At 35.6% G+C, this 16,934-nt stretch overlaps 1 protein-coding gene across 5 annotated transcripts in view; it reads left to right on the top strand.

Moving 5' to 3' along the window:
- The window catches only part of LOC127445112 (ras GTPase-activating protein 3), a 97,761-nt gene extending 81,563 nt beyond the window's left edge, over positions 1-16,198 (top strand). For 3 of the 5 annotated variants that reach the window (XM_051704913.1, XM_051704912.1, XM_051704914.1), the window contains exons 20-24: positions 392-474; positions 3,472-3,680; positions 5,851-5,954; positions 10,061-10,244; positions 11,803-16,198. In XM_051704913.1, the coding sequence (XP_051560873.1) occupies positions 392-474; positions 3,472-3,680; positions 5,851-5,954; positions 10,061-10,244; positions 11,803-11,878 (656 nt within the window). In that variant the 3' untranslated portion in view covers positions 11,879-16,198. Of the gene's footprint in view, positions 1-391; positions 486-3,471; positions 3,681-5,850; positions 5,955-10,060; positions 10,245-11,802 lie in introns of those variants that run through there. The other 2 variants (XR_007897933.1, XR_007897932.1) reach the window with 1 other exon arrangement.
- Positions 16,199-16,934: the final 736 nt, after the last annotated feature.

The following is a 16,934-nucleotide window of genomic DNA, read 5'->3' as shown; positions in this document are numbered from 1 at the left end:
ATCAACCTGTTACATGCAAGACTAAATCATACAGGCCTTTTAAAACAAGTTTTGTTGATAATTTGAAAAGAACCTACATATATTTCTTTACTATAAACAATTTAGATCCCTTTATAACTTTTATTAACATGAACAAAAATTATTAGATTATATAATGTGTAACATTATTAAAATCAGTGTTGCTCATACAGAACATTTGCAAACAACATTTCCCAATGTTTTTGAGAACACTACAGACACGCTAATCATTCAGATGTTTCTCTTTACTCATATATACACCCATCGTGTAGTGAGTGTCATGAAAGTGTGTTTGTTGTCCTCCAGTATTTATGACATTATTGATATGTTTATTACACTTCTGTGTGTCTGTTGTTGTATTGTGTCTGTCCAGGAGAGGGCGCTCTGTGCAGCATCCCTATAGAGAACATCCTGGCTGTAGAGAGACTAGAAGAAGAGTCTTTCAAAATGAAGAATGTAAGAGAAAAGTATGCACCTTTTTGCTATGTTTGGAATAGCATACAACTATAGTACCTTTACTTTTATATTCTTCATATGGCAGAAACTGTAAGAGTAGTATAGTAGTACGCTATTCCGAAGTTAGCCAATGAGTTTGAATAAAAAGCACACTGCTACCACACTATTTCACAAGTATTTAGAATGTTTATCGAGCACAGATGCGCATTATCTTTGTGCAATGCATGGAATACAGTGTCAAAAAATGCAATGTACTCAAAATGATATTCCAGTGTGAAAAATGAATTGGAAGGAATATCAGCTGTGATTTTTAACATCACTTTCTTGACTCATTATTTGATCAAAAGACATTTTACACAAAATTGGACTAAAAGGCATACTGACCATTTTTATTTCTGAGAATAAACATTAACACAATGAGGTCATGTGACAACATAGTAGTATACTACTGTTAGAATTTTTTATTATTGCAAACTGTATACTGTTAGACATGCAATTAAACTGAATAATTAGTAGGCATTATAGTAGTAATAATAGTAGGCAGCATATGAATATTTTCCATATCGAGTGTTACCATTTCAGAAAGTCTGAAGTCAATAAGCACAGTGTTGTCATGTCAAAATCTCTCAAAATAGTACATAGAAGTGATATCTGAAAGCTGGTTTTAGTGTGTTTATAGTTGCTGGTAAATTGCACCCGTTTAGATGTATTTTAATGCTTTTATTTTGAATTTAGAAACAGTACAGGGGATGTACAGCACAGAATACAACTCAGTCAGCCTAACACAACATAAATGAATAAGAATACAGCACATAAAGTTACAATATAAAACAATAATAATAAAAAAATATATATATATCTTTTTTAACACACACACACAAAAAAAAGCACACACACAAACATCTTCAGATAACACAATCTTTCCAATGAGTCAATAATTATTTTCAAATAAGCTTTAAAGCTCTGAAGATGTTATTAAAGAATTCCTGTTTAAGTGGCTTGCCCAAAAGTAAAGGCTTATAACTCTACAAACAAAAAAACAAGTGTTTGGTATAAATTTAAAGATAACTTTTTGAATATTTTAGTTATATATATTACGATAAATTCTAAGACTCTCAGCCAAAGAAACTGTTCAAATATTTTTCTGATTTTACATATACCTACACATACCTGCTTTTGTTTTGTTCCCAATTATGTCACCTGTAACTGAGTTAAAAAATTTGTTGATTCATCAAATCAATAAAAAGTTATAGCATTACAAAAACAATTGATCCAAGTGTCCAAAAACATTTTTCAACAATTGTTGAAAAGCCTCTCCAAACAAATAAAACATAACAATTGCACATAAGTTCTAATTACACATGCAAACACAACAATGACTAAAGCTTTGCTTTCTCTTTTCAAAGCATGCAGACATGATTTTATGAGATGCAGACATGATGTAATGAGATTTCACAGAATGGGTTTCATTCTGTGCCATCTGAGTCATCGTTGAGTCTATTTCATGTACTTGGCGCCATCTCCTAGTGGCCATAACAGTCACCAATCATATGTATGTCCCTGCCCAAATATGGATGACTTTTTGCTTCGATCTGAACCCAATCTGATTGGTTAATGGTTCCATGATGCTACAGCATTTCCGATGATGTCATCTGATCCAAGAAAGCTAAAATGCTTTTAGCCAGATTGCAAGATGCCAGACACTGTGTACATTGTGCTTTGTGTCAATTATCTAATGATCTCTGCATCTGATTACCTTGTGTTTAGGCTTGTTTGAAAGATAATTGCCTCCTCTAAGTAATGGTTGTTGTTGTGTGTTGTATGTTCTATTTATTTTTCATGATGTTATAAGCGAAAATGTGACATAAGCAACACCTGTTCACATGTCACATGTATGTCAAAGATATATACTTAGCTATTACTCACAATATTGTTTCTGTGAGTAAAACAAATAGGCTGGTTGTATTCTTTGAGAGCTTTCTAACAACATAAGACACATGGTTATATGATCAGTTTAATGTTTTTACCAATTACAATAGTATGTACAGTGCAAAATTATTAATAAATGATCAAAATGGAACACTTCTGATTTGTCTGCAGATTTCAAAGCATTTGTTCAGTTTTGGTAATAATGCCTACATACAATGTAAAGTAGAGCTTCTAAGCTGTAAACGATACCATTTAGTGTTGGTCAAGACTATAGTCAGTTACTAATATTTTGATAATTATTTTTTTCTCTCTGGCCCATCTGAGCTTTAAGGGTTAAATAGTTATTTTGATTGCTTCCTTGTTGGAAAAAGAACACGGGGAGTCATACAATAATTTTAAATCAATACATTTTAAAAAAGCCTAAAGTTGGATTTTAAAGCAGTAAGCTTGCATTTGTGTATATGAAATTGTCCAAAAAAATTATTATTCCCCCTCCCCAATTTGGAATGCCCAATTCCCAATGCGCTCTAGGTTCTCGTGGTGGCGTAGTGACTCGCATCAATCCAGGCGGCGGAAGACGAATCTCAGATGCCTCCGCATCTGACACCGTCAGTCCGCGCTTCTTGTCACGTGGCTTGTTGAGCACATTACTGCGGAGAAATAGTGCGTATGGAGGCTTCACGCTATTCTCCGCAGCATCCACGCACAACTCACCACACACCCCACCGAGAGCGAACCACATTATAGCGACCACGAGGAGGTTACCCCATGTGAATCTACCCTCCCTAGCAACCAGGCCAATTTGGTTGCTTAGGAGACCTGGCTGGAGTCACTCAGCACGCCCTGGATTCGAACTTGCGACTACAGGGATGGTAGTCAGCGTCTTTACTCGCTGAGCTACCCAGGCCCCCCCACAAAGGGTTTTTTAACATATCACATCCAATCCAGTATCCCAATTTAAAAACAATGCAGTCATAATCTTAAAAATAATAAGTTTGCTATTATTTGTGAAAACAAGCATTGATACACCAGTTTAGTATTATGAATATACTGTATTTGTTCTTCCAGATGTTCCAGGTCATCCAGCCTGAAAGGGCGCTCTACATCCAGGCCAATAACTGTGTGGATGCACGTGACTGGATCGATATTCTGACTAAAGTGAGTCAGTGTAACCGTAAGCGTCTGAGCACATATCACCCGTCTGCGTACCTCAATGGACACTGGCTCTGCTGCAAACTGTCTGCAGACAATGCGCCCGGTTGCACGCCCTGCACGGGGTGAGTCACACGCGTCAACACACCTTGTTTACAGTTTACAGCCACGTTCATGTGTTTTTTTAAATAACAACACTGGTGTTCCATCTTATAAGTTTCTTATACTACCTAAGATGAATCACTTTCATTTCAGGGGTAAAACATGCTGGAAACATATGATGTCCAATATTTGACTTTTTACAGTCCACATGAAATCAAAATGGACTCTGATCAATTATTTATCTCACTTATTAATTACCAATTACTTCAAGTATTTTTTACCATTAATTTCTTCCATAGGGATTTCATAAAATCCTTCAGAAAAGAGTTTTATGCCATTTATGGAAATAAATGAATGAAATTTTTCCCTTCTGGAACCAGACTGGTGCGCACTATTGGATAATGTAAACTAGTCAAATAGCTCTTCAATAATTGTTTTAGGCTGCTGTTGTAGTTAATGCAGTAATTTAATGACAGTTAATGTAACAAAGGTTATGGCAAGAATTACGATAGATTTGAAAAACAAAATCCACTGCAGAACTCACATTCACTTTTCACCATCCAATCAATTCCTAATGGTTGCAGTCAAGTCCTGTTCTTCATTATTTTCTCATTGAATGTCCTGTTTCACAAAAAAAAAAAAAAAAAAAAAAAAAAAAAAAGCTATATTATGTAAGTACAGTATTGTGGAAAAGTATTTGCCCCCATCCTGATTTCCTCTGTTTTTGTGTATACCTTATACTAAATTGTTTCAAAATTTCTAACAAAATCTTACATAAAACAAAGGCAGTCTGAGTAAACACAAAATACAGTATTTAAATTATAATGTTATTTATTGAAGCAAAGTTATCCAATACCAACTGGGCCTGTGTGAAAAAGTATTTGCCCAAATCTATGAAACTGCATTCATAATGGGGTTCAGCTGGACTAGACACACCCAGGCCTGATTACTGCCAGCCCTGTTCAATCAAATCAACACCTAAATATAACTTCTTCAGCAGCATGAAGTTGTCTAAAAGGTCTCACCTAGTAGCACACTATGCCAAATTTCCTCCAAGAGCACAGTGACGATTCATCCAGGATCTCTCGCATCAATAAAGGTCACTGTTCATGACTCCACTATCAGAAAGACACTGGCCAAAAATGCCATCCATGGAAGAGTGGCGAGGTGAAAACCACTGCTAACCCAGAAGAACATTAAGGCTCATCTGAATTTTGCCAAAACACACCTTGATGATCCTCAAAGATTTTGGGACAACGTTCTGTGGACTTATGAGTCGAAAGTGGAACTGTTTGGAAGACAGGGGTCTCGTTACATCTAGCGTAAATCAAACACAGAATTCCACAAAAAGAACGTCATACTTACGGTCAAGCATGGTGGTGGTAGTGTGATGGTGTGGGGTTGATTTGCTGCTTCAGGGCCAGGGCGACTTGCAATAACTGAGGGAAACAATTCTGCTCTCTACCAGAAAATCCTAAAGGAAAATGTCCGGTCATCAGTCCGTGAGTTGAAGCTCAAGCGCAACTGGATTATGCAGCAAGACAATGATCTAAAGCATAGGAGTAAGTCCAAGTCCACCTCTGAATGGCTCAAAAGAAGCTAAATTAAAGTTTTGGAGTGGCCTAGTCAAAGTCCTGACTTGAACCCGATTAAGATGCTGTGGCAGGACCTTAAATGGGCAGTTCATGCTCAAAAACCCTCCAAGGTGGCTGAACTAAAGCCGTTCTGCAAAGAAGAATGGGCCAGATTCCACCACAGTGTTGTGAAAGACTGATCTCCAGTTATCGGAAGCGTTTAGTTGCAGTTTTTGCTGCAAAAGGTGGCACAACCAGCTATTAAGTTTAAGGGGGCAGTTAGTTTTTCACATGAGTGATATAGGTGTTGGATATGTTTTTTGCTTCAATAAAAATATATATATATATATATATATATATATATATATATATATATATATATATATATATGAAAACTGTATTTTGTGTTTACTCAGGTTGCCTTTGTTTTATGTTATATCTCGTTTGAAGATCTAAAACAATTTAGTATGAAAAATAAATAAAAACAGAAGAAATCAGGACTGTAAAATGAGTTGTGAATGTCATTTCGTGTTAACTTGTTTTCTAAGTCGTTCTCTGTATTGAATCTGTTGAGTCTGGTTGTCAGTGTTGACATTGTGTCTGTCTCTCTCTAACGTAGTGGTCTTCCTGCAAACATTCAGCTGGACGTGGACGGAGACAGAGAGACTGAGCGAATCTACTCCCTCTACAGCACTTACATGTCTAAATTAGTGAAGATGCAGGGTGAGTGAGAGAGAGAGTGCACCTACAGCATTATATTCATCTCATTCAGGCTCTGTTTACACCTGGTATTAAGAGCCATCTCAGGTGAATTGAAGTGGACAGGCGGGAGACATTGCTTCAGATTTCGACGGGAGGGTCTCTGAGATGCATCACTCAATACATTAGTGTGTTACTACACTGTCACTCCCAAATTATACTTAATATTTAAAGGTGGCAGGGGCCTGGGAAGCTCAGTGGTAAAATACGCTGGCTACCACCCCTGGGGTTCGCTAGCTCGCTAGCTCGAATCCCAGGGCGTGCTGAGTGACTCCAGCCAGGTCTCCTTAGCAACCAAATTGGCCTAGGGTTGCTAGGGAGGGTAGAGTCACATGGGGTAAAACTCCTCGTGGTCGCTATAATGTGGTTCGTTCTCGGTGGGGCACATGGTGAGTTGAGCTTGGTTGCCGCGGTGGATGGCGTGAAGCCTCCACACAAGCTATGTCTCCGTGGCAACGCGCTCAACAAGCCACATGATAAGATGCACAGGTTGACGATCTCAGACGCGGAGGCAACTGGGAATCGTCCTCCACCACCCGGACTGAGGCGAATCACTACGCGACCACAAGGACTTTAAAGCACATTGGGAATTGGGCATTCCAAATTGGGAGAAAAAGGGGAAAAATAAAAAAAAGTCTCCTTACTTAGTTTCTAAATTGCTGTTTTAGTTGCCAATTTCCAGAACTGCTTGATTTAGATGGCTTCAGGAGCAAGATAGAAAGCAGAAGAAAACAAAGAAAGCTGATAACCAATTAATTTGCTGATTCGTTTTTTAAAATCAGTATACATAAAATGTGTTAAAGTTCTTTCTGTACTGTGACAAGGCAGACACAGAGGCAACAAGAGTCCAAATTAAATGAAATCCCAGATGCAGTTTATTGTGCAACCAAAATCCCAATAAATACGCATAATGTGGATCTTTAATTTATAAACCATCCCCGAAATACACAGAGAGAATACAATGTGTACTCTTACAATCATTTACAATATATTACAATATAAACACTACAAAGTGAACAATTTGATATTAAAAAAACATTAGCAATAATTAATCAACAGAAGATCATCTGCGATCACATAATAAATGTCCGGTATTCACATAATCCAGTATTATTAAAACAGACTTTCCCCCTTGTCTCTTACAAAGAAAACCAGTTGTCAATATGTGTCCTCACGTGAATTTTACGTTGCGCTGTGTTAGTTGTTGCGTGGAGCGAGCTCATCTCAACAGAAAGGTTGAAATTGGTGGAAGACACATTGATGTGTGCTTATGCACATAGTATGCACGCAAACACACCAAGTGACAATCGCACGCCCAGTCTATTCTCTGCTATCTGTGTCACAGTAAACATTACTTTGTAAACATTATTTTTAAATTGAAAGTATTGAAATTATTCAGTCATCGCAAGTCCTTGCGATATGCATATCTCAATATATACATCTGTGATATTTCAATACATTTGATATATTGTGCAGCCCTAATTCAAAGACAAAAATGTTCAGTTACTGATGCCATTCACTATTAAGAGTTAGCCATGATTCATTTAATCCAAGAGTGAAAGTGGCCAATGACAAGTTGAAATCTGAGATTAAGCGAGTAGTATTCGGCTGGTCATGCGATCCTTACATTATTGCTCATTTGTTTAGAAGCAAAACATTTTAGTGAGAAAAACACTGAGTGCACCTTCCAAGCACAAACATGACATTTTGAGCAGAATTCTCTTATTTTAGTGGAGTACCTGTATTAAAGGAATAGTTCACCCAAAAATCTTTCTTCAGCAGATCACAATGAAGATTTTTAGAAGATAGAGCTCTGTCAGGTCCTTATAATGCAAGTAAACGGGTGCCATCAATTTTACGGTCCAAAAGTCACATTTAGGCAGCATAAAAGTAATCCATGCGACTCCAGTTGATCAATGAATGTCTTCTGAAGCAAATCGATACATTTATGTAAGAAACAAGTCGATAATTAAAATGTTTTTAACTTTAAATCAGCGCTTCCGTCCAGGGCTCTGATGCTGTTTGAAATGGCCGAACTCTCACATGACGTTCCTTCTTCTGTTGGAAAATAAGTGCCGCTTCGATTTATTGCGTGAACTCGCCAATGCGCTTGCGTCACGCGACAGCTAAGCGATGTGTCAACCACAGGCAGGAAGCGCTTTTTAAAAGTTAATAACGTTTTAATTATCTATTTATTTTTTACACAAATGTATCAATTCTAAACATGAAAATTTGCATAGGCTTGTTTTTCACACTAAACTCAAGCTTTGATTGGAGCATTTCATCAGAAAAGAGCACCACCAATATATGTAATATGGTACAATTCTTATTGAGCGAAAATTTTGGAGTGAAAAAAAGCTGATACTTGGAATACTTACACATTGTATCTATTTGAATCTTGGTTTATATTCTAAAAGAATAATGTTTATTTCAGAACATACTGTAAATGTTCGTCTTGCGGACGAAAAATGACCAGAAAATCCCATAGACTTCCGTTGTAAACGTTCCAAGACATCTCTAGGATGCCATAGAGATTTTGTATGGACTCTTTTTGACCACATGACTTTCTTCATAATTTATAAAGGTCCAGACTTTTATTCTACATTGTAGCCTACTTGACCTTGTGTTTACTGTAGTTAAAATCATGGATTGCTCCTCAGTTGTTAGTTAGGTGGAATAAACTGCTTATTTGTTATGAAAAAAATAATAGCCTTGACACATTTAAAAAGTTAACTTTTTTAATGCAACTACCACCGTTGTAATGTAATGAAAAAATCTATTCAAGTTTACTGTGATAAATGTTAGTAAGGGTGTTGATGTGAAGATGTGAAAAGTCTTGTAATTATTGCTGGTGAAGGGCAGTGAGCGCATAGTGTTTTCTCTTTCTCTTGTCAGTGCCGTTCATGAATTGCTCCATAGCGCTTTAAAATAGAACATTCTCATGTAGGATTCAAATGGGACGCATTAGGTTTGTCATGACATCGAGGGAAGCCCAGTTTAATCGCACATGTGATCTGCTCTTCACTATTTTGTTACCGGATCTCACATATCGAGGTTAAGCCCGGTTGAGGTGCGCGCACCTATGTGCTCCTGAAGTACAATAGTAGGATAGAGAAGAGCACATCACTTGCGCAAAAGGTTCTCGGTGGATCGTGCGACACGCAAGCGATATCAGTCTTCAATCATCCCGCAACCACATGAGAAGCATATTTAGCATTTATGAAGCGCCAAAAGCAACATGAATATCATAAAATTTGCTTCTGCGGCCCAAAATTTCACTTCGGCAGATGGCGAAAAGTTTTCAATGCAGGAAAAACCCTGCTTTAATAACCACTTAGTAATTTAATACATTTTGTAAATTGCATGAGTACAAACAATTATAATACAAACATAATAAATTTTTTCTTATTCATTTATTCATTGTTGTTGAGACCAAATACAAGATTAAGTTAGTTTTTGGCTGTTAAAACAGGTCCAAAATGACCTGTACATGACAGGATGGTTTATTGAGCTTCATTGCATGTATATGTGCACGGTAATTTCCTTTTAAAGCTGCACTTAACCAGCAAACTCTTGTTCTATCGCAGTGGTTGACTGACAGGTGAGGTGAGTAGGTGGTTCTTTGCTGCTGTCCAGAATGCATCAGGACAGATTAGTGTTGACACTAAAAATGCAATGACACAAGTGTTTCTAACCTCTGAATATGGTTTGAATGATCAGATCACAAAATGTAGGACTGTTTGTGATCAGATCGCCCGAGTTGGATGCTCATATCTGGTGTAAAGGGTAAAAAAAGTACACAGGAAATAAATATAGATGTTAACACAGATAGATGGACTGCTGAAGAATTTCTGCCCACCACAATGACAGAAAAAAGACAGTTAAAGAACTAGAGAAACATAGAAGGTCAACGAGAAGCACAAGAAGGTTAACTAAACATGTTATAGCTTGATTCTAATGTGATTCTTTCTAAACTGTCAGACTTGATTCTAATGTGATTCTTTTTAAACTGTCAGACCCGGTGATACTGCAGATACTGCAGTCTTGTAATGTCTTTCTCTGTATTTCAGAGGCGTGTGGCAGTAGATCTGTGTATGATGGCCCTGAGCAGGAGGAATACTCCACATTTGTCATCGATGATCCTCAGGAAACATATAAAACTCTGAGACTCATCATCTCAGCCGTACAGACGCTGGAACAGCAGCACACGCAGTACAAACGAGACAAATTCCGGAAAACCAAGTATGGCAGCCAGTGAGTATCACTCAAGATTTAACCAGTAATTTATGACTAATTATTGAACTACTCATCTCTTAGGATGGAGATAAGTAGCTAGTGTTTTTTTATTTTTTTTATTTAGTTCCTGTCATCATTTACTCACTCTCATGTCGCTCTCAAAACACAAATTGTGTATTTCCACACAAGGTGAAAGTCTAATTTCTACTGCTTTTTGATTGGATGGGTTTTCAAACGATTTGATGCCAAGGACCCCCAAATATAATCATCCCTTTGCGAGGAATCCCCTTCCTAAAATATAAAAGTTGCAAATTTCACAATACGATTAGATGCAAAGCTTCACTTACAATATGATACGATATTTTTTACACCCCTAATTTTCATGTATAAAAACCAGTTTATATTGTGAGAGAATAATGGTAAACATAATAAAGACAACATTTTGTTTGTAAAATGTTGAGAGATTTGGGGCTGCCTTACTATTTTTAGTATTACTATTAATTTTATTTGTATTTTTTTTTTAATTATTATTATTATTTTTTATTTTTTATTTTTTTTAACTTTTTTGATGTATTGTTTGTTTGTATGTTACTTTTGTATTACTGCAACTCCTGAGTCCAAGAAATATTTCCCTAAAGGACAATAAAGTATAACCTAACCTAACCTAACCAAATGGCTTTTATATTGTCATTGGACTAAAGCAAAGAAATTGTTCAAATATTATCTGGAAAATATTAACTTTGTATGAAGTTGACTGTATATGTGTTTTCTGCCCACTATTAAGAGTTATGTTAGATTTATAAACCTGAAGAGAAACTACATTTATTTGTAAAGCACTTTTCACAATAAATATTCAGGGTTCCTGCAGGTCCTTAAAAAGTCTTTAAAATGTCTTAAATTCTGTTTTCAACATTTAAGGCCATAAAAAGTGTTAAATATCTTCAATGGTTTATAAAAAGTCTTAATTATCATTTGAAGAGGTCTTAAATTTGGGGACAGATAGACAGAAATCATAATATAATGGCCTAATGTGATTATTAAACTGCAAATGTAATTTAATGTAATTAAATAAATACATACGGTATTACTTTAATTTGTTCAGATCTTAAACGGATCTTAAAAAGTCTTAAATTTGATTTTAAAAACTAAGAATATGGTTACAATGACAAAGAGAGAACCCATAGAAGGTTACAATACAAAAACAAACTATTCCTGAAAGTATAAACAGTAAGTTGCGAAGGAGAGATGAACACTTAGAAATAAATAAGTATCCATGAAACTATACGAAGATTTGTTTTTATTTCGTACTGTTAAAACTATGGCTGTCAGTATAGAATAAAATTATTATGATTAACTTCATGATTTCAGAATGAATCAGTAATACCTTCCAAATTTGGCAAATGTCAACTTGTTTCTTTTTTTTTCTTTTTCTTTTTTTTTTAGACAATTTCCGCAAACCCCAGTTTGAAAACCCCTGTTCTGTTGCATTTTTCCAAGCAGGAAGTTGTAAATTCCAGCTCTTTTTTTAGAACGGAACGTAGTATAATTAATCTTGTGTTTTGTGTGTTGTTTGCAGGGAGCATCCAATCGGTGATCAGAGTTTCCAGTGCTACATTCGCCAACAGTCAGAAAGCTCCACCTACTCCATATGACCACGCCCACTACAGAGCTCCGCTCTGTCTTCATTCACACCTCCAGTTGCACCTCAAACAAAGGATACTCTTTCATTTGTGACAGGAAGTAGAAAACGAAATAAAAGCTAATATCTCGAGTGTTTTTTTCATCTAATAACGAATCAACAGCTCTTCACTGAGCGCTGTGTCAGCAGCCACGCACTTTATACCACACTAGAGCCCGTGGATGATGTAGCTCAGCCTCATGGCAGATTTTAACATTTTATGATTCTTTTTTTTAAACTAGAAGACAAGAGATCCTCTAGAGATGGACCTGAGATGTTTTTTTAATAAACTGATTATTCCATTTGACTTCCAATCTTCAGGACCAAATTTCAACAGGGTTTTTGTCAGTGGAATGCATCTCATTGATGCCCGCTTGAAAATGAGATCTTCAGTCATTGACAGCGAGGACCTGAAACTGAATCGAATGATGACTGTAACCATGTTTATAAAAAATAATATGAAATATTTTGATCTGTTTGTTTTAGCCCTTCGTTCAGACGTTTCAGTATTGTTTCACCCCTTTGTGAACGACCCCCCAGTGTACTACATGTCAGCCAATCATTACGGCGACTGAAAAAATGCTGCATTGTGGGAAATGTAGTTTTGTGTGGATTGCAGCATGCCAAAATTATCCAAGTCATTTCAAGCATGTGGCATGAGTTTTATTAATCATCGTTTGTGGGTCCAATTGTTTTGAGCATCACTGCTTTCTATTACCAAATCTTGTTTGGTTGTGGTAATTTATCCACTTTAAGAAACATTTTGTGATAAAAACAGATTGTCTGGTGACGTCTCTACCGGAAATTTGTGTCTTTTGTACGTTGTGTTGTGTATTACGTCTTTTATGAAGCCGTAATATTTTCCTTTTAGATGCAGGTTACAGTATGTGTGTGTGTTTGTGTTTGAATGAGTGTGTTTCATTGATAAAATATCAAAGACTTTATGGAGATTTTTGATGTGAATGTTACTTTTTCATATTTTTTTGTTAAATGTTCAAGTCATATTTCACTCCAAAATCAAAACAACAAAAAATTAAATGATATTTTGAATGAAGAAAATGAGGATTTTTGTTGCATTGTAGCATTTTTTTCATGATGATCAGACACATTTCCCCAAAAGAATTCTCATTGCTGTAATGTGAAAAAAATAAATATATCATTTAAATTGTATTTATAAATCATTGTAGCATTTGTTGGACTGCTTTAATGCTGATTTAAGAATAAAAGTTACAGAAATTGTCTGTAACAGATACTGTATTACATGTATTTTAATACAATAATTGATATCTTCAAGAATACAGAGAATTTTAAAAAGTAAAACAGCTGAATGCATTGCAGTAATGAGAATTTTGGGGGTAGAATGCGTTTAATTTATGTGAAAATGTCAAAAAATCATAATGATCCTAAAAGTAGGCTTCATGCAAAAAATCAGGGCTGACAATGAATTAAAAATGTTCTTTTAATTACCTGACATGCCGATTAATTAATTGCAATTAATCGCATATAATCAATATTTGCTGAAAAAGGCCCCCTTATATAGAAAATGTAATCTAAATAATACATAGTAATTAAAATGATTATAAATGTAATCTGCTTATATATTATATAATAAATATAATAATTCAGATATTGCATTATTTTGGCAAATGAGTAAAGCTGTATTAGACGATACAAAACGTGGCTTCAGAAGGAAATTCAAAATTGTTTTATTCTCATATCATTGAACAAGCCTGCAATCAACAGCAATCCATTTTGCAGTTGAGTTGGTCAGTCTGTCTTGTTCTCACAGGAAGCGTTCTTGTGTTCCATTTGTGCTTTTAATTGTCGATCTGTGTGCATAATATATACTCCAGAATATGTGGAGCGTCTCAATGGTTTTCAGTGTCATAAATGCTAAGTTTTTAGGATGCTGTATGAAGATAAAGTTAGTAGTTTGAATTCTTTGAAACTTTGAAAATTGTGTCACATTCTGTTTAATTAATATTCTCTCATTAACTATTAATTAAATAATTAATATTTAATCGCACTAAATTAATGTGTTTAAACCACAACCCTATGCAGTATATATATATATATATATATATATATATATATATATATATATATATATATATATATATATATATACACCAGTCAGCCACAACATTAAAACCACCTGCCTAACATTGCGTAGGTCCCCCTCGTGCCTCCAAAACAGCAACAACCCGCATCTCAGAATAGCATTCTGAGATGCTATTCTTCTCACCACAATTATACAGAGCGGTTATCTGAGTTACCATAGACTTTGTCAGTTTAAAACAGTCTGCCCATTCTCTGTTGACCTCTCTCATCAACAAGGCATTTCCATCCGCAGAACTGCCGCTCACTGGATGTTTTTTTGTTTTTGGCACCATTCTGTGTAAATTCTAGAGACTGTTGCGTGTGAAAATCTCAGGAGATCAGCAGTTACAGAAATACTCAAACCAGCCCGTCTGGCACCAACAAACATCAATGTGATTATCTAATCAGCCAATCGTGTGGCAGCAGTGCAGTGCATAAAATCTTGCAGATACAGGTCAGGAGCTTCAGTTAATGTTCACATCAACCATCAGAATGGGGAAAAAATGTGATCTCAGTGATTTGGAGTGTGGCATGATTGTTGGTGCCAGATGGGCTGGTTTGAGTATTTCTGTAACTGCTGAGCTCCTGGGACTTATAACGAAAAGTCTCCATTGCCACGATTAACAGCAGGGATGCTCATAGTTCTATATAATGAGATCTACTTTCTCATCATGTTATTGCAGCAAGATCTACCAAAATACAAAATAAGACAATTTAGTGCTTTTTTAAATAGCTTTACAAGTTTTTAACAGCAGTAGGCTATTAAGTATTCAAGTAAACATTCAGGATGAAATGCAACATAAAACTACTACTGGTCTTTACTGTATGATTATAATACATTCATAATTTTTAGAGCTACTAAAGTTATCCAGTCAAGATCAGTGAGTTTTTTCTTGATTTCTTGTTATGTGTTATGTATGTATTGATTATTATAATGAAACACTACACTAGACAGCAGCAGATCTGTTAGCTTACATTTATACTTACAAGTCTGACATTTGAATACAAATCTGCTTTTTTCTCCACGGTTTACGTTCACTTTAGACATCTCTTTGTGTTTACATGAATACCTCACTAAGACGGGCATTTTGGCAGAATTTTTAAATGTATTTGACCGTTCAGGTGCGCATTAACACAAGCATTTTCGGAACACATGCGCATGTTCAGCACACACACGTACACCACCTGTCAATCAAACAGGGCGCCGCTGTTACTAGATCACTAGCGAGTTATATTTTACATGCTCTGGATTACTTTCAACAACAGAATAAGAATATGAACTTTCTAATAAGTGACACAGGCCTAGTCTATCACAAATATAGCTGATTATTTTTTTGTTATTGACGTTTTAATCAGTCTGCTTGTCTGGTCGGGCAAGTAAAATTCTCTTTTCACTTGCCCCTTCAAAAATCCACTTGTCCCGGACAAGCGTTAATGTCGAGCCCTGCTGATTGGTGTTATATATATATATATATACACACACAAATACAAACAGTATGATTTTGCAGTGAAATATGAGCAGGACATGTGTGATTCATCCTGATGTTCGTACAACTGTAACTCATTAAGTGATGCATGGTTTAATGGTAATATTTATAATTTTTTTAATACAGTTTTCCCCGCAAAATGGATAGCTATTTATTTTTATATCACAAAGTAATGCTTTTGTGAAAGAATTTAAAACTCAAACTGATCCAGACGCACAGTATGAAGTATGCAATAATGTGACTTATTAGTAACTTTTCCTGTTTATGTTTGATTAGTTCAGTAATTGATGAAGGAACTTTGATCACACAGAAACCTTAAGAAGGGAGAACAGTGTATTTTGTATAAAGAGTATTAATGCAAATCTGTGATGTGTATACAGATCAACTGAATGAATGATACAAATATGGATGCAAATGTTATTTGTTTTTTTTTGTCCAAATGAAGACAATAGCAAAGTAATCTGTGTTTGGGTTTTTATTCTGAAATGTTGTTTATTTAAAAAAGAATCACCAGAATATTTTGCACAAAAGATTTAATGAGAAGAAAAATGGCTATGAAAAACACAAAAACCTGTTCAAAATTTCATTTTTTACAATTTTGCCTGTTAGTAAAAAAGTTATAAAATTGTCTTGATTTATTGTTGTCAATAACTTTTCAGGACTTATTGATCAAATAATGCATTTTTGGCCATGAATAAAACACATATTTGCACTTTTTAATTGGAAAAAATCATGCAGTTTGATGTGTCAATGCCAACAAGAAAAATATATAGACCCTGCGCTCAAATGGGAAAAATGGAGATCAAAGGTATAGTTCACCTCAAAATGTAAATTCTCTCATTATATATTTACCCTCCATTCCAGATGTGTATAATTTTCTTTTGCTTGTCTTCCTGGTTTAATCCATGTCTTCAGAAGTGATATGATAGGTGTGGGTGAAAAACAGTTCAATATTTGAATCCTTTTTTACTATAAATTCTGCTCCCTGACCAGTGGCCATGTTCACACAGCAGCAGAATACAGTTGTCAGACCAGTTTTGAGTGCTTAATACGGTTACGTTCACACACATTATTTATGGGTGTGACAACCCCATTCTATACCCGAACTGACACCCGCAAATGTTCAGGTCTCACAACCACGTTCTCGGCAAACCTGTGCTGTGTGAACAGAACCGTATTGGACAACTAGCTGTTAGTTAAGTCATGTACAGTGAGAGACACGCTGCACTGTAACAATGTGAAACCAAATTATTGTCATAGCAGATTTGTACATTGTAATATAGGGTATTAATTTATGGTTTGTGCTCCTAAGATCATCTAATACGATTCATGTTTTAAAAATAATTCCTATAATAATTCCTTACTTTTATATAGTGCTTTTCTAGGCACTCAAAGCACTTTACATAGTATAGGGGGACTCTCCTCAACCACCACCGGTGTGCA

This window comes from Myxocyprinus asiaticus, chromosome 8 (assembly GCF_019703515.2).
Source record: "Myxocyprinus asiaticus isolate MX2 ecotype Aquarium Trade chromosome 8, UBuf_Myxa_2, whole genome shotgun sequence".
In the NCBI taxonomy this organism is placed as follows: Eukaryota; Metazoa; Chordata; class Actinopteri; order Cypriniformes; family Catostomidae; genus Myxocyprinus; species Myxocyprinus asiaticus.
This window is presented reverse-complemented; position numbering and strand designations above follow the sequence as displayed.